This window comes from Amborella trichopoda, chromosome 5 (genome assembly GCF_054954075.1).
Source record: "Amborella trichopoda isolate Santa Cruz 75 chromosome 5, AtrichopodaSantaCruz75HAP2 v2.0, whole genome shotgun sequence".
Taxonomy (NCBI): domain Eukaryota; kingdom Viridiplantae; phylum Streptophyta; class Magnoliopsida; order Amborellales; family Amborellaceae; genus Amborella; species Amborella trichopoda.
The window spans coordinates 12553277-12578254 of NC_142340.1; the positions used below are offsets into that span (position 1 = coordinate 12553277).

A 24978-nucleotide genomic window follows, 5' to 3' on the forward strand; every position below is an offset into this window, starting at 1 on the left:
GGGGTGAGCATATGTGCCCAAAGCTTTGTTTTGCCATTGAAACCAACCACCAATTTGAACTTCTAACTTCTCATTTGGGATGGGCTCCAGCATTTCCTTTGTTTTTGGAATTGGTTGATTTTGGATAAGGAGGAGGCTCATATAATGCGCGGATGAGCGAGGAAAGGGATGGAGCATATGTGATTATTGTAGGTGGGAATGGGTCATGTCAGGTCAGGGTCTACCCCGGCCCATAACCGCCCCAACTAGGTCTAAAGTAGACCTGAACTCAGGTCGGGTCCTAGTCAATTGGACTCGGACCTGGACTGTGACCTGAACCGTAGGGTACTTTAATCAAGGTTTATATATATATATAAATATATAAAAAAAATTAGATACATAGGCTATATGATTTTGTATTAGTGTATACCAGATTGGGTCAGGTTGTAATCTAAAGGGGACCTAGCCCAAACCCATCTTACAACGAGTCCAAGTCATGTGTATCTAGACTCAACCTATCAAGTCCAATATTTAAATCCAGATCCAAAGCAGGTCAAGTCAAACCATCGGATCCAAAAATTGAGCCAACCTCGTACCCAACCTTACCGATTATGCCCCTCATCTCACTCTCGTCCCAATTGGGTGCTTAGTGAGAACTCTCTCTCCTGCTATGAAATTATCTTTATTTTATTTATTAGGGTGTGGTTTGCATAAGGTTGCAAACTTAAACAATCTAATTAAGGCACACCTATGAATTTTATCATCAATATAATTTTAATATAAAAAACTCTTAGGATGGTTTGAGAATTTATTTTCATCTCTAATTACAAAATTTTAAACTCTAAAAATGGTTCAATTCAAGTAAATCTATAAACACATGAAAATCTTGAAAATAGACTGTCCAAATAATATATTATATTATGTTGCAAGAGACTATTACACATACTCAAAATCTTTTTTTCTTTTCATATTCATATAGAGCGATGCAGAGATGATCAATTAAAGGGTTTTCCAACATCCAAACAACCTTTTTTGAAACAAAAAAAAAAAAACAACCTATATTTTTTACATTTTAAGGTTGAAACCTTATATAAACTTTTCTTACTTATTATGATTAATTTTAATGTGCATAATAACTTTGATAATATTTTATTAGATTGCATACAAATAAGACCATTTACCTTTAATACAACTAACTGATGTGAAATTTGATAGCTTGGATGTATCACGAAGTTTGAGAAAATTTCTTTGAAGTTTAAGCTTGATCAATTAAATAATTGCAACCAACCAATTCACATCCAATGGTCAAGATTATTGTGACCACCTTGTATTAAAGATAAATGGTCTCATTCTACACTTTCCCATATTTTATATCAATGAATTTATCACAACATTTAAGGCATCCCATAAAAATCTTTCTTTAAAATAACATGTATCTGATCTGAAAGCAAATTTAGCCATTTGAATTAACAAAAAAATGTCTTATTCACCTAAAAATTGCTCTAAAGTAACAATAGTGAGGAGCAATTTGGAAGAAATTAATAATGGATATGCAAGTTAAAGCTAGTAAGGTGGATAACTAAGTTTTCATATGGTCCGTTTAAGTTTATATATTAAAAGGTGAGTTGAGAAGGTTGTGTTACTGATTACCCATATTTAAAGGTTTCAGTTCCACATCAGATTTCAAATTTGAATGATCGTTTATAAATTTCATCCCACCCTCAGGAACGAGGATTTGTTAGAATAAAGAAATGCGTTAGTGCCCATAAGTTATTTAAGGGTTTCCATTGTTAAATGATGTAATTTGAATGTCTAGAATTTTCTTGATAACAATGTACTGAGAGCACTAAATGAGAAAATTAACCCGTTCGCTCTTCCTTTTTCTTCTAAAAAATCGAAGGCATATGAATGTACTCTTCCAACAAACCTACTATTATTTCTACTCCAAAATAAGGACTCCAAAAGTAGTTTCTCATTCAAACTTTACTATTATTTCTACCCCAAAAAACTCTCCAAGTATTCTCCCTTACCCTAGTCTCATGCCCTTGCATTGCATGGGGCTGCCTGCTAATCATTCAATAAGCATCACAACTCTCCATTACTTCAAACAATATTTGCTTCTTTCCTCTTGTCAAGATCCAATAGCGATCCTAAAACATTCTGAGTAACTGCGATTTCCCGACTTCAATTCATTGGTCTTTTCCATTCAGAAGTCTCCTCATATTCTCTCCCAAAATTTTCAGAATGACAGCTTGTGAAATGAATGCAGTATGTCTAAATAAGAACAACTGAGTTGCCCATGAATTATTTATTAATATGTTATATTTTGAACTAAACAAGAAAAAAAATAAACACTAGAATACTAGATTTCTAACTGAGACACGGATAAGCATAAAACATGCTACACATACAAATGAGATCATTTCAGGCTATAGATATCAATGTGATAAGACTGGTGAGACCCCCAAAAACCAAGGCTGTGAATTTATATGAGAGATGTTCAGAATATATTCTTCATGTTTTCAAAGGGGCTTTCTTCTCTCTGTCAGATATTCGTGCAGGAGTGTTCGAGTGTGACTTAAATCGACCTCTTCCTCCGTCTTCCCTCTCCTGCAGAAAGAATCAAATCATAAATGATAATCCAAACACAAGAGAAACTGATATCATAAAACTTATGCGATCAGCAGATATAGTCACCCATAATGGATTGAATTATATGTAAACCAAGATTATGGATTGATTATGAGTAACAAAGACTCTGTTAGACCAACAGAATTGGGAAGACCAGCTTGAGCTGTGGCCACATCCATCCTGGGAGTGACATGCTCAAGCTTGCTGGTCCTGCAAACCCTCCCTCGATCCCATCACACACACACAGGTATATATATTTCATAACATTCATCATCACCACCCCCCTCCCTCCCTCAATCCCTCCCCCTCTCCCCCCTGTCATCATCACCAAACACACACACAGAGGTATATATATTACTAAGTATATTCAAAACAACAGATAAAACCATCGCAAGAAGAATCAAACTACTACTACAATGTACAAAAATACATCAACCACCTCCATTGTAGGGTCCTAAAGGGTCACCATACAGAAAAAAGGCCAAGCAAGCCTTAAATATGTACACACCTATTTGTATACTATAATCTCAAATTCCAGGTGAGAACATCAAGTACCCTAATATGATGGTGACCACATCCATGGGTCGCACATGAAGAATGTATAAACTGGTTTGTCATATGAAAAGTGCAATTTCCATCCTGGTAATGGCAGTTAGACATGTCTTACTAGTAAACCCTGATACACTGTTCCCCAATGGTTCTTCCCCCCATTACATCAGGGCGTCTGAGATGCTGTTTCAGGTAGCCATTTCCATCTCCTCGGAAAAATCCATAATGTGCTTCCTTTGTGTAGAAATGCCCTTACAGTACCAGGCCATCTCAATACCAAGAATTAAAGAAGAATCATCAAGCCCTTGGTATCAATTTCCTTATATAGACAAATCTTGAGATCATGAATGGCCTTTGAATTGTTACCTCTCGATTCTCATGTGAGATTCAACATATACTCATCCTCTCCTACTAATTAATTTCATTCTTCCTGGTCTCTCTGAAATTATTTTAAAACTCTGACAACGCTTTAAAGCTTCTAAATCACAATTTAACCAGGCTAGTGGCTTCCACAAGTGTTCAGCTGAGTTCAACCTTAAAACCTTAAGTAACATTTTTTTAGCTTTGTAGAACAAAATTTCCGGTTAGAAAACTCCACCAAAAGAAATAGGTGTTCGGTTTTGCATTTCCATAAGTAGAAGGACAATCATACGGAAAAGCGGTCAATAAAGTGTGACCTTGAATCTGATGGTAGATTCCCATGTAACGTTGTATATGCATTGCTTCAAATCAAATATCATAATTGCATTCCCACGGGAAAACATAGCTTGCAAGTGATCTTAGATTCCTAGATAACCTAGGCTGCAGAACAGAAAATGGCCAGTTTATGATCAGTAGGCTCGAACGTTTTTTTCATTTTACAGTCAACACAAACGTCTTGTGACTAGAAAGTCAGTCGCCAATTGCAAGTCCATTCATCATAAATTATGTCAATGCTACATGCAAGAATCATGTGGCATGCAACTCACAGCACTTGCATATTTGGCTGATCTGTCGAATCACATGTTAACAGGAAGCATTTCTTCAGATCACAGGCTTTCCCAAACTTTTTTTTTTGGGTGAATAGGCTTAACCAAGCTTCAGAAAAGCACGTCAACTACAGAAAAGTGAAAAAGAACATACGCAAAAGAGTTTATTGAAAAGAGTAAATTGATGCCAACCTAAAACTATTCAAAGTCAAATTCCCCATTTGACAAGTAACAAACATGCTTACCTTTTTGATGCCATAATAAAGCCAAAAAATCATTGATGCCATAACAAAGCCTAAGAGAAAACTGATGCTATTATAAAGCCTATGACAAAGTAATGAACATGCTTACCTTTTTCTTCACAACCTGAACCACATCCTCATCATGCAGCATGTGTGAAATCCCACAATGTTGGGGGTAGTGCCTTGCACTGGTGCCCCAAACCAGCACGTACTTCAGATCTTTCAAAAGATTTCTATGTATATGATTACAGAAGTCCTCCACTGAGCACCCACCTCTGTCCTGAAAAGAGTTAATGCAGAACAGATTATCAGAGTCCATGAGTGCTAAGTTTACTCAGCAATTTTAGATAAAAAGGTAATAGAAAGGCAACTGAAAGAATTATTCAACCCACAGAAGAAAGAACAATAGGCTCTGAGAAATCAGGTTGCTGCCCCTGTGGCTTTGTATAAACTCTTACAAGCCCCATTTCTTCCCACATTTTTGCTAGCAGCCTATCTAAGTTGAGCTGCACCAATAAAATAAAAAGAACATGCCATCATTAAGAATTAAGAAACCAGACATTCAAGATCCAGCAATGTGAAGGGCACTCAATTCTGTAAGAATCTAAGTAGCACACCTCACTATTCTTCACAGGCACGAAAATTCACTGTATTATGGAAATTGACACTTACCTTTAAATTGCAGCTAATGACAACAGAGTTTGGTTGCCTGGCAAGTCTGTCGACATCATCAATCCCAATGACATCAATTTTATTATACACATAAATGCACTTCATATATCGACGGTTTCCTTCGATTACATCAATGAGATCATCCACAGTGGCATCCTCCCTGAACAAAATCTGCAAATGGAAATATCAAGCTTTCATACATAAGTGAGAGCAACATAATTTCAACAAGTGAACAACGACATATTTTGAACAACTACTGGAGTAAACATTTGACTTGCATAAACAACTCAACAACATAGAAGAAAAAGGGCACGAAAAAACTCCACTAGAGTAATCATGTTCATGATTGACAATTCCTTGCAAAGCTGAAAGCAAGTTCCAATCAAGTGTTAGACTTCACAAGCACTCAATATTCAATAAGGATAATAAGAAGTGTGTATGTAAGGGTGTTTCAGCTTTGAGATGCAATTTCTTCTTTCCCAATAAGAGATGTGACAACTTCAAGAAAAGGCTTGTGAAATATAACTTGCTAGAAAAACTTAATCGTGTAGGTAAGCTCCAATCCCAGGAGATTGCACAAAGCCCACAACAAATCCTACAAAAGAACATCCTTGGTTCGGGAAATAGTGAGTTCTTCAGGCACCAAATAGAATGAAAATGAATGGCACGCATGAATTTCTACAACAACTGTTATAAATTTACCTCATATGGCAATATGAAAACCTGCCTTAAGTCGAGTGAGACAATTTTCCCATGAGTCAGAAAGCTGAAACTTGCAATGACTTCAAGAAACTACAAGTCCTGATGTGGTTTGGCAGTGATAATTATACTTGAGCTGCTAGCACGACCAATGTTACTTAATTTTGTAGAATATGTACTTTTCTTAACTGTCTTATTAACTTGTCTTATGACAATAAATATTACATAAGACCCCCTCCTCTTCTGAAAATCACAGAAATTTTTTTTAAGAAACCAGAACTCTAGGGTATCATAGGTCCCATGTACGAAAGGATAAATGAATGTGGCAAGATGACCAAGGTGACACAAGGTGTGATTCAGCAGAAACCAGATAGAACACCTTCCAATAGAACCCCCATATCTCCATGGTCTAAAACTTTCGTACACTGAAATTTTCACACATAAAACTAGTCACAAAATCACAAAAGGCCAACATACCATGGCCCCTGAAAAGTTGCCAGCACATCAGTCCATGAGTGCACCAAAAACAGTCAATTGTCTGCAGCAAAATCAGCAAAAAGATTTGCTTAGGGTCATTCCTAGGACTTCTTACATACCACCTCATCTTCCAGATCAATGGTGCACCTTGTAGAAGGCCATTTCATTCGTCTTCTCTCCGTTTTGTGTGAGTTTTAGAGTCTAGGTGTGACTAGATTCTCTCTCTCTCTCTCTCTCTCTCTCTCTCTCTCTCTCTCTCTCTCTCTCTCTCTGTTAATGGAATAATGGTCAGAGGGTGCTAACCTTCAGACATCAATCCCCTGGCCATCCACCACAGATCAAGGGTTGACCATGCACCATTACTCCTAGGACTTTTACTTTCCAATTCTCTCCTAACTTCTAGATGAAGTTCAACGATATCTTCCATAGGACTTCCAAATCTAGTTAGGATTAATAACTAGCTCCCAACTAGATAAGATTTCCTATGATAGATCAACCTCCTAACCAAATTATCAAATCTTAATGACCTAACCACCTAGAATCTTCTTGGCAACTTAATTGAAATAGAAGACACATGGTTCTCAGGCACCATCTAGAAGATTCCATGGGACCCATGCTAAAACCACCTTTGACCTTCCCATGGACCCCATGGCCAGTGGCCTCCATGTCGTTCAAATGGACCCACATGGACACTGACTGTGTCCCTCAATAGTTCCCACATGGGCCACTAGATTTCCGACTCAAATTGTTTCCTGTAACAAATTTAAAATACCATAAATATGCCAGATTTGAAACAAATATTTTATTCCAAAAATACCCTTGTTTTAAGTTCAAGAAACACTAGACTAAATATTGATGGTTAAATAGAAAAAATAAAATTATGTGGCCCTAATTCTCATCGTTTTGTAGATTAGACGTGCTTACCAATAATGTGTGGAAATGTGAAGGCTGCTCAAGTTTTTGAGCCGCGAAGAAGATGCCCTCCTACAACCATCCTTCCTCCTTCAAGCCCCTCCCCTCCTCCTACACCCTTCCCCCTCTCTCTACTCTACCATAACTATACCCACCTCTTCAAACTCTCTTCTCTTCCAAACTCCCTTCTTCCCCATCCTCTAGACCACTTCAGGCCAAGCCCTCCTCGACCTCTGTCGAATCTGCCCTCAAGTAGCTCTCGTTGCCCAGACCTTCCTTGCTCGCCACCTACCCCATACTGCCTCGTTGGCCAGCAACAAGATTACCCAGAACCTCATCGTACCTACCCCATACTGCCGCATTGCCCAGCAATGAGATTACCCAGAACCTCATCGTTCTAGACCATCCTTAGATTGGAGAGAAGAAGGCGAAGTTACTTTCCTCCCTGGTTGGGCGATTCTTTCGTTAAAGAGAAGATTTGTGAGGCATTGAAAAATGGGGCCAAGATTGGGTGCAGAATACTCGCAGATGGATCCATCGTGTTCTTGTTCTCCTCGGCATAGCACACACAAGACCCTCCAGTCATCCCTTCCTCCTACCTACCCTAGTTTCTTGGCCCCCACTCTTAGGTGCCTTCAAGAAACAAACAATCTGCATTCTCTTATCAAACATCCCCCTCCATGTCTGTCATCCGCAAACCTGCAATCCATCAAGACTGCTTTGGGAATTTTGTGTCGTGCACAGGAAATTGAGAGAACAGCTCCCCTTGGCCCTTGTACACCATCAGGCTGCTCATTGAAGTGCTTGACCCTCATTCCATCCTTCCCACCTCGTGGATTTTCGTAGGACTCCTATATATTGTGTTCATCCATCCTGGGCGACAACTTCCCCGTCCCCATGTCACCTCCAGGGGGGTGAGAAACCCCCTAATGAAGTCCAAGGTGCCTGAACCAGAGTCTCTCGCAGAGGACAAAGGCCTCCCCATCACAACTATAGGTCTTGTTATCGTGTGGCCGTTGTGACCCCTCAACCCAGCTACCAAGGCTCGACCCTCCATCCCTTGCTCACACTCATCCGACAGTCTAAAGCAAGGAATGTGTCAGCCCTAGACCTCCCATCCTTGTGGAGCGCTTCCTTCCTTCTTCCATCACGACACATGTGGTGACCACCCTCGAGAGCATGACAACTCACCAGGCCCTCTCTCCATGGGACCTTCTCCCCCCCCCCCCCCCCAGCCCCCTCGAGTTCCCCATTCAGCCAAGTCCCCAACACCCCTGCACATGACCACAAGCCTACCCCTTTGCGACCTGGAGGCCTCCCTCACTTTAATCATGTGATTCCCCTATCCTGCCATTCCTCCCTGCAGCCTTCCCCCCCAATTAGCCCACTCCCCGAGACCCCCATGGGACACCTAGCTTCATCCCTCCTCTAAGAAATCCACCCACCTCATCCAACGGTTGTGAGGGCCACTCCCTCCCTCTTCCTCTTATCCACTCTATCCACTCCCCTCATCCAACTACCACCCTGCCTTTCCCTCCACCGACTTACCTCTCTCCATTGAGCCTCCCTCCACTTCGCATATCCTAGTTACCTTAGCCTTCCCTTCCTCAAATCCTCTTGCCATCTCCTCCCCCTCAAGCGGGCCACTCTATCGTTTCGAAGCTTTAGGCCTCCCTGCCACCCAGCCCCTCCCACTCTCCCTCCCCTCTAGCCCAAACTTCTCTTACCTTTTCTTCCTCTCCCTTAAGCCTGCCTTTTCTCCCCCACCCCTCTCCCCTGCACTTTGACCATCCTACCCCCTCCTCACCTCCTACCTCGGTCACCCTTGACCCTGTCCTTCCTATCTCCCAATACCAATCTTCCAGCCCCATGGCCCTTATTCCTCAATCCCTCTCCCAACACAAGCAAACCTACCCCGAAAACCAACTTGTGCCACCTCCTCAGGACACCTTCATGTTGGACCCCACAACCATCCCCTCCTCAGCCCCAACCTTAGCTGCTCTTCCCAGCCCCCCTCTCCATTTCCAGTACCCCACTGCCCACCCCTCAATCCCCTTTTCCCATCTTCCACACCATTGCAAGGGGAGTCCTCCAACCTTCGTCCCCCTCCCCTCCGCAACCTCTCTCTAACAATTACTCCCCCCCCCCCCCCCTCTCCTCCTTGCGCACTCACCCATCCCATCTAACCCTTGCCTCTTCTTTCCTCCTCCTTTAGCTGCCATCCCGGTTCCTTTCCCCCCTCTTTCAGCTCCCACATTCAACCTCGCACCACCAATCCCTTGTTCCAAGCCTAGCCCACTCTCGGCCAACAGCAATCCCTCACCCCTTGGGTCGGCTCCACTTCTCCCTTGAGTGGATCTGGACCTCAACGCCTTTGATGCAACAACCACTCGGACTCCCTCACCCAGCCTAGCTCAGGGCCGAACTCTACTTCCCCACCTTCAGTTGGCTCCAGCTTCATTACTAGAATGGACACTACCCAAGGAGACATAGTGCAAGTGCTCCAAGTCATGGGATTTGAGTGGTACAACCATGAGTGGATGTCAATACATTCATGAAAGCTGATGTGCATACCAATAATAAAAAATTCGACCGCCCAGCCGATTAGGCGGCCTGTCGCTTAAAACGCCTAGGCGAACCTAGGCGACTTGAGTCTAGGCGCCCACCTAGGCAGGCAAGGTGCCACCTAGGCACCACCTCAACGCAAGCTGCCGAGGGCAGAAAAATGCCCTCAGTTACAATCAAAAAAGTAATCCCCCCCCCTCCACACACACACACACACATAAAAGGGGGGGGAAAGGGTTTTGGGGGACATTCTAAACCCCCAAAACCAAATCCGTTTCATCTAGGGAGAAAAAAATCTCTCAAAAACCTCTATTTTGTAATTTTTCGAGAGATCGATAAATTTTCAATTTTTTCGAGTTCTTCCAAAATCAAGGCAACCCTTCGTGGTAGCTTTCAGAGCTTTAAGTGGTCAATAGTGAAGACTTTTTGACGATAAAATAGATAAGGTTTTTGCCATTATGATATTCGAATAAGGGTTTTGAGTTTTTTTGCTATAACATATTATGTTTTGAATCAATTGATTTTTCTTTTTTAACTTTTTTCCTTTTATGATATAGTTACATGTTTCTAGTTGAAAATAATTGCTTTTTTTGTGATTAATTGATTATTAACTTATTTTGACGATGAAATTGGTCCTATATCAAATTCTTTTATGATTAATTGGTTCCTATTTTGTACAATGTGTGAGGTTTTGATATCCTAGTAGTTTTTTTTTTTTTTAACTTTTTTGATATTTTAAATATTTGTAGATGGAAAATTTACTGATTTGGACTTATATTTTGCGAATAGTCATAAACTTTGGGTGAAATTGATATTTTGTGAATATTTGATATCCAAAACGAAATGTTATAGATATAAATTAATAAATAATTATTATAGTACAACTTCTATCTTAATTAATAGTCCCTACCGCCCCTGTCTCTGGGCGTCGGGCCAGGTAGGCGGCCAGGCCCTCAAAATGCCTAGGCGAGCGCCTACGCCATTTATAACAATGGCGCGTACCAAGTGCCAAGTAAGTATTAGTAAAAAAGGCAATTATCAAACCTCACCTCCAATATACACTATGACCCTCCGCTCTCCTTGCCTCCCCAGCAGCATTCTCCTCTTCACACAATTGTCCCAGACACTCATCTACGAAAAGCCTAACCCCTTAACCCCTACTTATGAAACTCCTTACTTGGAATGTCTAGCGCCTAGGAGGACCCCTTAAAGGCAGCTCATCTAGAGACCTTTGCCGGAAATACACCCCTTGTGTTCTTACCCTCAAACCAAGAAGCCTTCTCCATTCATTGACGAAATCTGTCAAGTCTAGGGTTTGCAGCCATGTTAGTGGATTGGTCTTGCGGCACTTGGAGCCTTAGGTGGCATCTGGGTCATCCGGGACCCAACCACCCCCTCTCTCTCCTTATTTTTGGCCAACTTCTTGATCACTATCTCCCTCACCAAGGTCTCTGACAGCCTGCTCTAGAAGTTTACAGCAGTATAAGGCCCAAACTCAGGCAGTTCCAAAAGCTTGGGGGGAATGAGATGCCAATGCTGCTTTCCCTCCGTCGCAATGGTGCCCCGACGATGATTTCAATGTTACAAGAAGGTCCTTTGAGAGAAACACTTGTTCTAGAGTTACACAAAGTATGACCTAGTTCTTAAACTTCATTTCTTAACACCATCTTATTGATATACCGCTTGCAAGTGTAGCATTCACCTAGTCTAGCCACTCCTCTACCTCATCCCTGTCTCAAACACTCCCTGAGGAATTAGAGCCACAACCATCCTGGAAATTTCCAAGGCTGAAAAGAAGCCGTTCTCCAATCCATTAGTGAGTGGAACAAATTGAAGAGGCATGAAATCTTAGCCCCACAGAACGCAGTGAGAGATCCCATCTCAAACTTGAATTCCAATCTATCCTCCACAAAGAAGAAATCCACTGTTCCAACATTCCAGAGTGAAATGGCTCAATTATGGGGATCAAAACACAACCTCTTCCACAAAATTGCGAACTGCAGAAAACCAAAACTCAGATTAAAACTGGTAACATCATACTCAATGAACCACACCTTGTGGAATCAGCAATCACTCGACTTCTTCAAGCAACTATTCCAAGTCCTAGCCGGGCCTAAACCTCGAATGACCAACCTCTCCTTTCTAACCATCCCCCACGATAAAGTTGCTTGGATAGAACGCTCATTGTTCGAAGATGAGATCACCCAAGCTATTAGAGATCTCAACCAAGACCGAGCCCCAAGGCCTGACGGCTATCCCATAGCCCTCTTCAAGCATTTCTAGGAGTCCCTTCACCCAGATATCCTCTCTTTCTTTCATGAATTCCATGAAAGAGGCATAGTCCACAAAGCCATAAACACCACCTTAATCACCCTATTTCCAAAAGTAGAGGGGGGCAGACGAGCTTAAAAACTTTAGACCTACAAGCCTTATCAATAGCTCGTACAAGATTCTCTCTAAAGTGTTAGCCTCTAGACCTAGAGAGGTCTTGGACTGCGTCATATGCACTAATAAAGGGGCTTTTGTGAACGATCGTCAGTTCCTCAATGGTGCATTGGTTGCGCATGAATGCATCCATTCTCCTTCCCTGGCCAAAACCCTGGGCCTCAATTGGGTTTTGTGGCCTTTAAAGGCTTAGAGAGCTTGTAAAAATGATATTTATAGTGGAATATGCACTCAGTGGGAGTGTGTTGACTGACTAAGGGTTGGGCGGTTTATGGCCCTGATCATGTCCAAAACCCTTGGGCCTGGGCATGTGGCACTATCGAGAAGGATTTACATTGGGTCATCCCTTATTGAGGTCAAGGAGATGCCCCAGGACCATGTTTGTAGGCCGGGAGAATTGCGTGGTCTCCTATGTGCAGTTGTAGGCCTGTGAGAGCAAGGGTCAAAGCCTCAACAAACTTCCACACGACATGTACACATGATAGCATTATTAGGAAGCAATCCTATAGAGGAACACATGTACATGTGCATAGAGAGAGCCCCCTTGCTCTCTCTATTATTAGGAAGCAGCCTTATAGAGGAACACTTGTGCATGTGCATAGAGAGAGCCCCCTTTGCACTGTAGTGACAAGTGCTAGACTTACTCTTAAAGGAGGAACCTGAAATCCACATTCTAAGATCATGGTCCCATTGTTTATTGTCCAATTTTGATAAGCCAATCATGAGCTTTGAGCCAGTGCGTTATGGGTCTTTGTTGGGTTAGATAAGGGAACAGTAGTAGATAATGGTTTATGAGGTGAGTGGAGAGCCCTTATTGTCACTTATTTTGACCCATTGGTACCAACCCACTCCTAGTATATTTTATTTTGGTATTATAAATGCTTCTCTGATTTTTAAATATTTTTCACATTTTTTAAAACATTATTTCTGCAGTATTTGTTTATATTAGGGTATTTCTGCAATTTCAGAACTTTACATAGCACATGTCGGGACCAAGGATCCAACCCCCACATTCGTGCCACCCATGTGCGGTCCACATGACCTCTAGGGTGGCTCGCCACCCTTTTTATATATATGGGGCGCACTTTTTTTTAAAACATAAAATCCCCCCCAAGCCACCTCTTTAGAAAAATGGCTCCACCCATTTATTTAGAAAAAGAGGGGAAGGGGGGGGGAACGCCCCTCTTGATGATATAGTTTAAAATTTTTAAACTAGTTAAAAAATTAGATAGGAAAAATCTATTTCAAATTAGATTTGGTTTCCTATGAGATCTAGATAATGTTTAAGTTTGATTGTATTTCAAATTTAAATGGAGATCTAGCTAATGTTTAAATTTGATTGCATCTCAAATTTAAATAGGAGTTGGAGTTGAGTCAAACTATAAGGGGATAAGGTTCCTATCTTTCCGCCAATAACCATGATGGTTGACCTATGGGATGGAAGGCTCTAATTAAATCTCTCTCATCCTATAGATTTTCTATTTATCCTAAAGGTCTAGCTGGAAACTGGAAAGTCCTATTCAAATTAGGAGATAGATTTTCTTTCTATATAAAGATCTAGTTTGAACCCTCTCTGACATGCTAAGATTCCTCTCTCTCTCAAGACTAGATCCTTTCTCTCTCACACACCTCTCCAAATTTCTTCTCTCTCCAAAAGGAAACTTAAGGTCATGTGCCCTCCTCTCTTTACCCATAGGGAGGCAAGCCACTCTCTTTCCTCTATATTTGTGTACTAAGCCACCCAAAAGAAAAATAGAGGTGGCGCTATAGTGAAACCCTAGAGTAAGGGTTTGCTGTATTTTTTAAGAAAGAAGAGAGAAGCCCAATCTAGAAAGAGATCAACTAACAGATTTAGCCCTAATTTGGCCCTACAGGGTTTGTAGAAACCCTAGTCATTTTTGAGCTCTCTAAAACCCTAGAGAAAGAAGCATTACCTCTAAAGCATCCATATCTCAGAATTTCCAGCAGCACCTTAAGGAGCAAAAGTGTGCTATGGGTCAAGGCATCGGGTGTAGGATGTACCAAGTCCTGGTAGGATAACTCCAGGCGCCTTTCAGTAAGTCTTCCCAGTAGTTTTAAATTAATTTACAATATTATTTCTTATGTTTTGTAAATTTTTAGGAATTTATTTTGCGCTAAAAATTATAATAGGAGTTAGTTTAAAGTTTATGGATAGTTTATATTTCTCTTGGCAGTGAAAATAAAGATCCAAGGTTGTATCTAGAGCATTATTTTAATTTTACAGCAACATCTTGTGACCCATGTAAGTGGATTTCAAGTATTTGAAATAAAAGTAAACGAAAAGTTTTGAAAAAAATTTGAATTTAATACCTTGAGTTCCACAGCCATACCTTTCAGCCTCGTCATTAGATTAGGCTTGGAGAAAGCCTACAACCACGTCGATTGGGCTATTCTTGACGAAACTCTTCTAAGAATGGGCTTTGATATTTGGTGGAGATCGTGGATCAGGGGCTGCATGTCAAACCCACATTTCTCCATCTTGATGAACGGCTCTCCCAAAGGACTTTTCCCCTCCTCTAGAAGGTTAAGACAACGGATCCCCTTTCCCCTTTCCTCTTTGTTATTGTAGCAGAGGTTTTCAGTAGATCCTTGGCTGAGATGCATAGCCACGGCCATCTAAAAGGATTCAAAAGTTGGAACGATGGCCTCATGGCATCCCACTTACAATATGTAGATGACACCCTACGATTTTACGATGCCCCAGACCAGCAGGTGAACACCCTTCTTCTCTTCCTTAAGTGCTTCCAGTTGGTTATCATGGCCAAGACAAAGATGATTGGAGTGGCCTTCGATGCACAAACCACTATCGCCTTTGCTGAAAAGTGGGGATGTAGCATCGAAACCCTGCCCACCACATACCTAGGGCTGCCATTCTGCTCGGGCATGCCAAAACAAAGTCAATGGGGACACATCACCGACAAATTCGACCGCAAGCTAGCCGATTGGAAAGGGCGTTTCCTCTCCTCGGCGGGTAGGGTAACCCTTACCAAGGCAACTCTTTCCAACGTCTCCATTTACTAGATGTCACACACTTTTCCATATTCCCTCCTCTATAATTGCTCGCCTTGAAGAACTCATGAGATATTTCCTATGGTCACGAGAGGAGACTGCCAAAAAATTTCATTTCATCTCTTGGGATAAAGTCTACGGGCCTAAATCCTCGGATGGATTTGGGAATCTGCAGGCTCAAGAGTAACAATCTCATTCTACTTGGCAAGTGGTGGTGGCACCTATCTACAAAAGAGGGTCACATGTGGCAAGTGGTACTTCGCCAAAAAAAAAATCTTTCCCCTCTCACTGGCTAACCCCCTGCAGCACTAATAGTCACTCTTTTTGCTTTTGGCGATCTTTACTCCACTATTATGATCACTTCAAGGCCAATGTTTGTTTCCTCCAATGGGTGGACCACCAAATCCTTTTTTGGTCCGACTTAGGGATTGGACTCACCCCCCTTAGGGATTTCCCAATTTATACCTTATGGCCAGTAACCACTCGACCACAATGGCCAACCACTTCAATCTCTCGAATCGCACTAGACCCTGGTCCCGAAACTTTAGAAGATCCCTTGCCGACCACGAGTTGGGAACACACCTTGAACTCGACGCTTTAATGCACTTAGTCTACCTTTCCCACTCGAGTGAGGACAAGCTCATTTGGGTTCCTAGAGCCTCGGATAATTTCTCCATCTCCTCTTTCTACCATTGACTTTTCTCACTACCTAACCATCCCACCCAACCCTCTCCCCTACCTGTTAGAGCCTGGTTCCCATTCATTTCACCAAAAATTCAACTATCAAATTGGTTGGTTGTTGTTGAAAGAGTTTTGATTATGGACCAACTCCAAAGGAGAGGCTTGCACATACGTAACCGGTGCATCATGTGTTTGAGTTACAATTACCTAGATCGTGTACCGAGGTCTGGAATCGCGATTCTGCATTTCCTAGGATGAATCGTGATTCTCAAAAGACAAAAATCACGATTCCAAATTTCTCGAATCTCTTTCCCTATATTTTCCAAATTTCTCAAATCTCGTTCCAAATATTTATTTGAATCCCAGTTCCTGGAGTTGGGAATCTAGATTCCATTTCACAAAACTTGTGATTCATAGGAGCTCAAGAGCGGGATTCAACATGTATTCAACCTTGATCTCGATTTTTTGGAATAATGTGCCAATGTTTTTTGGAAGCTAGATCCAGTACGTCAAAACCTGGGTTCATAGATGGACAAAGTCAGAACAATGTTTCAATCAACACTGAGTCAAAGTTCTAATAATACGGAATCAAGATTCAAATGCAAATTTCTTGATAGATTGATTTATTAGCAAAGTATGATAGTAATGTATTTTGTTGGTCTCACATCTTAGACAAAATTGATTGGAAATTGGCAAGATGGAAAGGTTGTTTCCTTTCTCCTGCAAGAAGGATGACCCTAATTAAGCCACAGCCAACATTCCAATCTACCAAATGTCTATCTTCCATATGTCGGCTGCCATAGCTGCAAGAATCGAACAGCTCATATGGAGGTTCTTCTGGTCATGAGTTGGAAATAACCACAAATATCATTTTATTTCCTGAGACAACCTTTGCCAACCAAAAAGGCAAAGGGGGTTAGGCATTAGATTACTCAAGAAACAGAATCTAGCCTTCCTTGGAAAGTGGTGGTGGCATCCATCTACTCAAACTGACCAACTCTGGATCGGCATTTTTAGACACAAATATTGTATCCCATCTTCACCATGGGTCCCTGAATTTAGGAATCACTCTAGAGCCTCTGGTTTATGAAGATCACTCCATTCCTAACATTCTTTCAGAAATTGCATTCACATCCACCCAATGAGGGGCAATCGAGTTCAGTTCTAGTATGACGTTTGGCTTGGTCCTATACCCCTCAAGAATAGTTACCCCAGCATTTTCTCGCTGGCCCGCCACCAAGACTCCTCAGTGGCCGAAGAGATGACTCTCTCGGGACAATCTTGTTCCTGGAATCTTAGCTTCAAAACACCCCTGAATGAGCTCGAAATCCCACACTTTCTTGAATTATCGGTGGCACTTCACGGTCGTTTTATCCCTCCTACTGGAGAAGACCAGTTAGTTTAGTCACCCAATGCCTCAGGTGTCTTCTCGGTTTCCTCCTTTTACTCTAATCTCACTTCTCCCTATACCTTTCCTCATGCACCACCCTCCATAGTGGCTTCGACATGGGTATCTATTTCACCCCCCAAGCTCAAGACCTTTATGTGTATTGCCCTTTGGTAAAGGGTACTCACTATCGATTGGCTGCAAAGAAGAGGCCTACCCCTACCTAACAGGTGTGCCCTTTGCTTAGAAGAAGAGGAAACCAATAACCACTTGTTCCTACAATGTCCATGTGCTTTTGCCATTTGGGGTAAGGTACTAAATCTGTTGCGCGTTAAGTGGGTACTTCCAGCCTAGGTCCCCCAAATCCTATCTAGATCCAACCTTACCCTTGGGCAAAACTAGGGATTCTCCTTTGGAAAACTACGGTGGCAGCAACAATTGGGTCATATAGATCGAGAGAAACAATAGAATCTTCAAGGGAGTCTCATCCACATACCCAACTTGCTTTGCCAAGCTCAAATCTTCTATAGTGTTTAGTGCAACCAATCACAACGACTTTAAAGGTCTTCCTCACGCAGTTTTCTTCAATGATCGGATGGCCATCTTACAACATAACAGCGATGGCATATTACGAAGTTCATGTTGGAGACCCCTTGATCCAGGTCTACTCAAACTAAACTTCGATGGTTGCTCCCTAGGAAACCCTATACCTCCCGGGATAGCGGCAATCCTTAGGAACAGCTCTAACACTACACTAGCATCCCTATCCAAATCCATTGGACATTCTGATTCAAATGGAGGAAGAAGCAACTGCCCTTCTTGAAGACCTCAAATTTTGCCTTCCTTACCTCTCAGAGCCTCTCATAATTGAAGACTTCAAAATGTTTTTCTCCTCCTCCTTGGAACTTGGCACACATTTTTTATGAGATTCACTATATTTGCAGGGATATGCACTCCTCATGGAGGCAGATTTGGAGCGAAGGAAACCAGGCAGCAGACACTCTTGCTAAAGATGGAGCAGCTAGTTCATGCTTAATTTTTGGCGAAAGCATATTTTTTATGGTTGCTTTGTTTCTGTCACTGTAACTACTAAAAATATGTTTTTTGGATTCTACTCTCTCTCACCTCCCATTTTCATAAGGGTCTGTAGCTTTCTGCTTGTGGAAAAGCATTTCTCTTCCTCTCTCTGTACTCCCCCCTTATACTTTATAAAAGTCAACATTATAAAAAAAAAAATGTATTTTGTTGGTAAGTGTAAATCAGAATCTTCAACTTTTAACTTGAGCCTGATGTTGAAAGGGTTTTTCAACAAAGATTTGAAGCACATGGCTCTCTAGGAGCTCGAAGTCCACATCACAGAGACTCATTTTCGAGTGAGAAGATACACATCTTTCTTTCATCATCAAAAGATGCATGAAAACGCATGCAACATATTCGTTTGGTTTCTCACCCTAAAAACTAGACCTTGATGTCGAAAGGGTTTTTCAATAAAGCATCAAAGCATACGGTACTCTGAGAGCTTGAGGTCCACATCTCAAAGAGTTTTTTCTAGGTAGAAGCGGCCGTTCCTTGTTTAGTCCTCAAATGAGCATGAGAAACACAAACGGTATATTGTTTGCTTAGAGTTCTAGAAACTCCAAGAAAGTAGATACCCAAGGGAGCCCAACCCTGTTTTTATGGTAGAGAGCTATGTTAAAGAGCACTCAATACTCCGATACCATTGTTAGGGGAGGGCTGTCAAAGACACCGATCGGAATAATATTGGATAGGGTAAATCATACTCTATATATGGAGTCCAAAATTAAAGCTTATAAATAATATAAAATTTAGTGTCTTTAGAATAATATTGGATTGGTTAATCGTACTCTTTATATGGAGTCCAAAATTCAAGCTTATAAATTATATAAAACTTTAAATCTTTTCTCTCTTAAAACTTATGGTGTGGTCTAGGGGGTATTTGTGCATAATTTCTAAAAGGTAGAATCTCGATTCCAAATTGATGGGACGATGATTCCAACAATATAGGAATCAAGATTCCTATTTTATCAGATCACAATTATAGATGGCATTGATTCAAGTGGATGATGAGCGATTCTAGAAAGGTAGGAAACTCGATTCCAAATTTATTGGACACTAATTCCAACAAGATAGGACACACGATTCCTATTTTATTGGATCGTGATTCCAATATAGTGGGAATCATGCGACAGGTGATTTGCATTATACAAATGACGATTCCAATTATAGGAATCATTTGACACCCGCGATTCTGTGATTCCAATTCTTGAAATGATTTGGAATCATAAGCATTTCCAAGAACTATAGATTGAGTGAAGAGGAGACCCACGCCCACCCCTTCAAACCACTGCATAGTGGTTGAGGAATTGTGGGGGGAATTCCTACAGCTCTTAGGGTGGTCTTGGGTAGCCCCACGGATGGTCCCCCTCCTCTTCGGATTGCTCCAACATCTGCCATGGCCAAAATCAGGCATCTTGTTTTGGAAAGCCACAGTGTCAACCATGTTGTGGGTCATTTGGAACACCAGAACCAAAGAATTTTCATGAAGAAAAGGCTCCTATCGAGGTCCTAACAGAGAGAGTGAGAACTAGGGTGATCTTTTGGGCCAAGAATCACAAACACTTCAAGAACTACTCCTTCACGGACTTCCTGTAGAATTGGCTAGCTTTGAGCGGCCTTAGAACTCCACATGTCTCTTGAGCTTCACTATAGAGACCACTCAAACCAGACCATGTCAAACTTAACCTCGACGGATGCTCCCGTGGTGGTCAGCTGGCATCGGGAGCATTGTCAGAGACCACCTTGGCAACGCCATCATGTCCTCCTCCAAAGCCCTCGGCCACGCCAATAGCATCACAGCAGAATCCCTCGCCCTCCTCGAGGGCCTGATCACTTTCAACGTTGCTTGGAGAGATCTTCTTATCGTCGAGGGGGATTCCAAAAGTGTCATATCTTGGGCATTGGGATCCACTGCCCACCCTTGGCTCACATTTTTAATGAAATTTTCGAGATTTTCAGGCGTATACATACCTCTTAGACACATATATGGCACGAGGCCAACTCCAATGCCAATGCCCTCGCTAAGTAAGGGGCCACACGGTCGGACGTAGGGAAATCTCTTGATAGTTTTTGGAGATTGTGGTTCCTCACTACTCTGTTTTGGGTCCTTATAGTGGATGTATAGCATTTTTTGGACATATCCCACCATCTCGATGGTTTTTGTATATTGCTACCCTGCGAGGGATGCCATTTTTTGTACTTGTACATCCTTATTATTAATGCAATGTTAACTATTTCAAAAAAAAAAAACTTGTTTACTACTCATAAAACAAGTTTCCAATTCACACTCAAATAGGCCTACAGAAAAGTTCAAGTCTACTTGGCTTATACAAAGTTTGCTGTAGCGACATTATTACAAAGTTTGCTGTGGCGACATTATTCATCCTGCAGGTGTAGTATGACCCAACTGGCAATGGATAGAATCTCATTCGAACCCCTTACCAATATCCAAATTTCATGAAATTTGGACTGAAGATTCCTCACTTCAGCACTAAACCACAAAATTTCACCCCCCAATCCAAGATCATTAGATCAACCCTTTGTTGCCCTTGACAAAGGCAATTTTGCAAGCTGCATTCCACAGCACAAAACTGGGAGAGAGCAAAGTTTAATTCGATTGACCCCCCATATAGGTGTCCAAATCAAACACGATTTTGAATGTCGGCTCTTGAGACACTTGTAAATCAGTCCACAAAATTTCATCTTGATTAAAGCTCACTAACATGGAGTTCTATTGCAACAAAGTTTGGCATGAGCTTATATTTCAAAAACTGTACAAAATTTAATCTTGATTGAAGGTTGCTACGATCACCTATTTTGGCTCACAGCTAACTCCATTACGGCAAACTGCAACAGATCAGCATCCTTCTGTTGTCCATGACAGAGGCAATTTTGCAAGCTGCATCTGCCGTGCAAAACTTAAGAGCGGGCAAAGTTTACTGCGAATGACCCCCCATATAAGTGTCCAAATCAAACGACATTTAGCTTTGGGCTCTTGAGACACTTTTAAATCAGCCCACAAAATTTTCATCTTGATTGGAGGGAGATCAAAAAATTGATATTCTATAGCTCACAAATGCTCAACCCCATATTTCAAAAACTACGGTCCGCAGTTCAAACTCGAAAGTGGACTGAATTTTATTTTTTTGAACCCCTTATTGATGTCCAAAATCATAACATTTTAACTATAATTCCTAAGGCATTACATTACCTACCTACAAAATTTCATCTTGATTGAAGGTTGCTAAGGTCGCCTATTTTGGCTCGCAGTGATCTGCATTGTGGCAAACAGCAACAAACCAGCATCATTTATTTGGTCCCCTCAATGATCTCCAAATTCAATGAAATTTTAACCACAGCTTCTACAACAAATCATCTTGATCCCTTAAAATTCATCTTTACATGAGCTGATTAAGGTGGTCATTTTAGAGATCCTTGCCACAGCTAGGCGCCTCAATAGCATTGTGGCTCACACGAGCTTTTGAACAATAGCACTGTGCCTCAAATCTTGTCCAAATGCTATAAAGGTGAACAGAAAGCATGTTATCACCTTCCTCAAACATTCCAGCACATTTGAGATCAAATGAACATCATTTGGCCCCATTTCAAAGGTTCACCACCAGACTCCACACAAACAGGTTTAGCAATTTGGGCCCATTTCAAAGGTTCACCGCCAGACTCCACATAAACAGGTTTAGCATGCAGCGCACCGTTGGAATACCCTCCAAATCAACTCCAAATCAAATGAAATTTGGTGTATAGGCAAATGAGACCATTAGAAGGGTATACCCAAAAGTTGCAGCTCATTTGAAAGCTGTTATCATGACTTTTGAAGTTCAAGGAAGGAATGGGAGCACGTGTATGCATTGTTGTTTACAAAGATCTATAATTTTATGTCCACCTGAACAGCACATCACAATGATTTTATGTGTAAATAAATTTTAGAGGTAGAAGTATACTAGTGAGTCATGAAGGAATTAATTATCATCCAATGGGCCCTAAGTTCACATCATCACCGGTTACATAAATTCAAAGCAAAACATAAAAGAGCATGCATAGAAAACAAGTACATTTCAAGATGGCAGAATTTTGCTTCATTGCTTTACCGTTCCATGTTGAAAACTTGGTGTTTCAAGAAAACAATTGTATACTATAAGACCATTTATTTTCAGTACAAGGAGGTCAAAATCAGTTTTAGCCATTAGATAGAAATCTAGTAGATGAACGTGTGCATAACATTAAAGAAATTTTGTTTTGGACTGTGTGCCTAAACAATGACATGTCAACAACCACCAGATTTCAAATCTAACGGTCAACAACAATTGTGACATCCTTGTATAAAAAGTAAATGGTTTCATTGTATACATTTTCTTCAAGAAATTGGTAGATTGTATTAGCTGTTATAGCCAAGTTTAAAGCCCATGCAAACAAAGAGATAGCAGGGATATTAATAAATGGAACAGATTTTTGACATGTTATTTTGACACATTCCAATCATCATGATCACACTGAATGCATTGGTAAGATTTATGCATTTTATGTGTACACATCCTTTTATTCATTGTCATTATAGTGGCATCATCCCATGACCTTTTCCTTTTATTCATTGTCATTATAATGTATAACTCCATGACGTTTCCTAATTTTATACATGTGCAAGGTAAGTTGGTCCCTCATTCTGGGTTGGTCCCTCATTCTGGGCAGGAAAGTGAACTACAAAAATTTACTTGTTGAATATTCCCAATAAATGGCATGTATCACATTCATTTGCAACCCAATCTGCACCTATGTCAGCTGAACATTTCCCTTCCTTTTTTTCAGTCATTTTTTCTCTTTTCTTTGTGATTGCTTTGTCAATTTCCTGTCCATCAGCCATCAGTACCAGTAAGTTAACCGGGGGAGGGGGGGGAGAGAGAGAGAGAGATACCTCAGCATTATGTATCTTGTATTCATGTAGAATTTGGTAGCAAAGCTTCTCATCAACATGAGTCAAAGTCAAAGTGCTGTTAAAAGAAATGCCTCCTGTCTTTTTCTTTTTGAAATATATCTGCAAACTCAGAACATTACATACAGATAATAGATCAAAAGAAAATCAGTCGTCAACCAAATAAGGCTTCTCACTGGACCATGGTATTAGGTTTCGGGAACATTCTGGTAGAATCAAGGAGACAAGACAAGAAATACAGCAATCATAGAGACAGAAAAGAGTATACACTAATTATCCAAATTAGTACGATGGCATACTTGTCCAATTCCTAACTTTTGGTTACAAATAGTCAAGCCAATATCCATTAAATGCCTACTAAGAAAAATCCAAAATGATTAGGTCTGCAATTATTTCATCAAGTAGCAGCCAAGCAAAGATCTGGGGAATACCTACTAAAATTTTTCCAAGAAAGATAATCGAGCAAGGTGTAAGATAAAAGGCTAGATTTGGAAGGTACAGTTGGTAAGTTTTGAACTGTTTTGCTATTTTGCATTTCGAACTACTCACTCTTAAAAGCCCAAGAACAGTACATTTTTTTCTCAGATATTTAAAAAATAGTACACAATCTTCCACACTATAATCTGAGTTACTAAAGAAATTAATCAAACATCTTCAAGTATTAAATTGCATGCTACCTTCATCACAGAAGCACCTCACAGATACAATATATCACAATTTGTTCACAATTTAAAAGTGTCAACACCTATTAGACCTGAATTACAGAAACATGTAAACACTTCGGGTAAAGACTAGGGACAGACGAAGGTTGGCCTAGCTGGGATTCCTGTAGGGTTTCTAAACTAATGTTGAGACTTGAAGATGTCTTGAAGGATTCTAAGAATTTTTCCAGATAAATACTCAGAGAAAACCTCATTATTTTTTGGCTGTTACAAATTTTTTACTAAAAGACATGACCTGAAACATATTTATACATAAAATCCTGCGCATTTCTTCTCTCCCCATTTGTTGAAAGGATATATACTTCTATAGAAATATGTTTGCTCTAGTAAAAACCCTCTTTAGGAACATTCTACGACCCCTCAACCTGGCGAAGAAAATATCATATGGTTTTGCATGTTCATGAAAAATAATGTCTTACGAGAAGATATTGCCCGATATTTGGACATCAGATCTAACTTTTTAGAAACTCAAGATCATTTAAACATAAAAAAGGAAAAGAAAATACTCATCTAGCTCTTCTAAAGAGGATGCCAAAAAGTTTAGATCGAAAAAATACTTGTACGTGTTATACTCAAGGGTTTAAGTGTTCTACTTCTGTTAGAGCATGTACGCTCTCTTCTCTCTATGTTTGTCATCTATTTTGTATCTTTTGAAAAATTATATGCTCATGCATGTTTATGATTCCTAGAGTAAAAATCATGTCGGAGTCCTTGTAATATCCCAAATTTAGAGATACAATCTCATAAACCTACAGACCAACCTAAATAAAATAAAATAGAGAGAATCATTTATACTTTTTATGTGCCTAAAAAGACACCCCAAATTTCTGATAGATCTAAGCATTTAGAAACTTAATATCCAATTAAAAAAAAAGAATTACTTATTTGATTATTTTTAAATGGATCCCAATATTTTAGACAAATATACTTGAGGGAGTAGATATATAGTGCAATTCGTTGGTGCATGTTTTAATCTCCCCGTTTATCGTCACATACT

The 24978-nt window shown here is 40.6% G+C and overlaps 1 protein-coding gene across 2 annotated transcripts in view; it reads right to left on the reverse strand.

The window, feature by feature from the left end:
- Nucleotides 1–2250: 2250 nt before the first annotated feature.
- LOC18443592 (developmentally-regulated G protein 2) overlaps nt 2251–24978 on the reverse strand; it is a 48109-nt gene continuing 25381 nt past the window's right edge. For both annotated transcript variants that reach the window (XM_006853779.4, XM_011628530.3), the window contains 5 exons: nt 23242–23361; nt 5042–5212; nt 4762–4875; nt 4479–4649; nt 2251–2589 (listed from right to left, as the gene is read on the reverse strand). In XM_006853779.4, the coding sequence (XP_006853841.1) occupies nt 2494–2589; nt 4479–4649; nt 4762–4875; nt 5042–5212; nt 23242–23361 (672 nt within the window). In that variant the 3' untranslated portion in view covers nt 2251–2493. The remainder of the gene's footprint in view (nt 2590–4478; nt 4650–4761; nt 4876–5041; nt 5213–23241; nt 23362–24978) is intronic.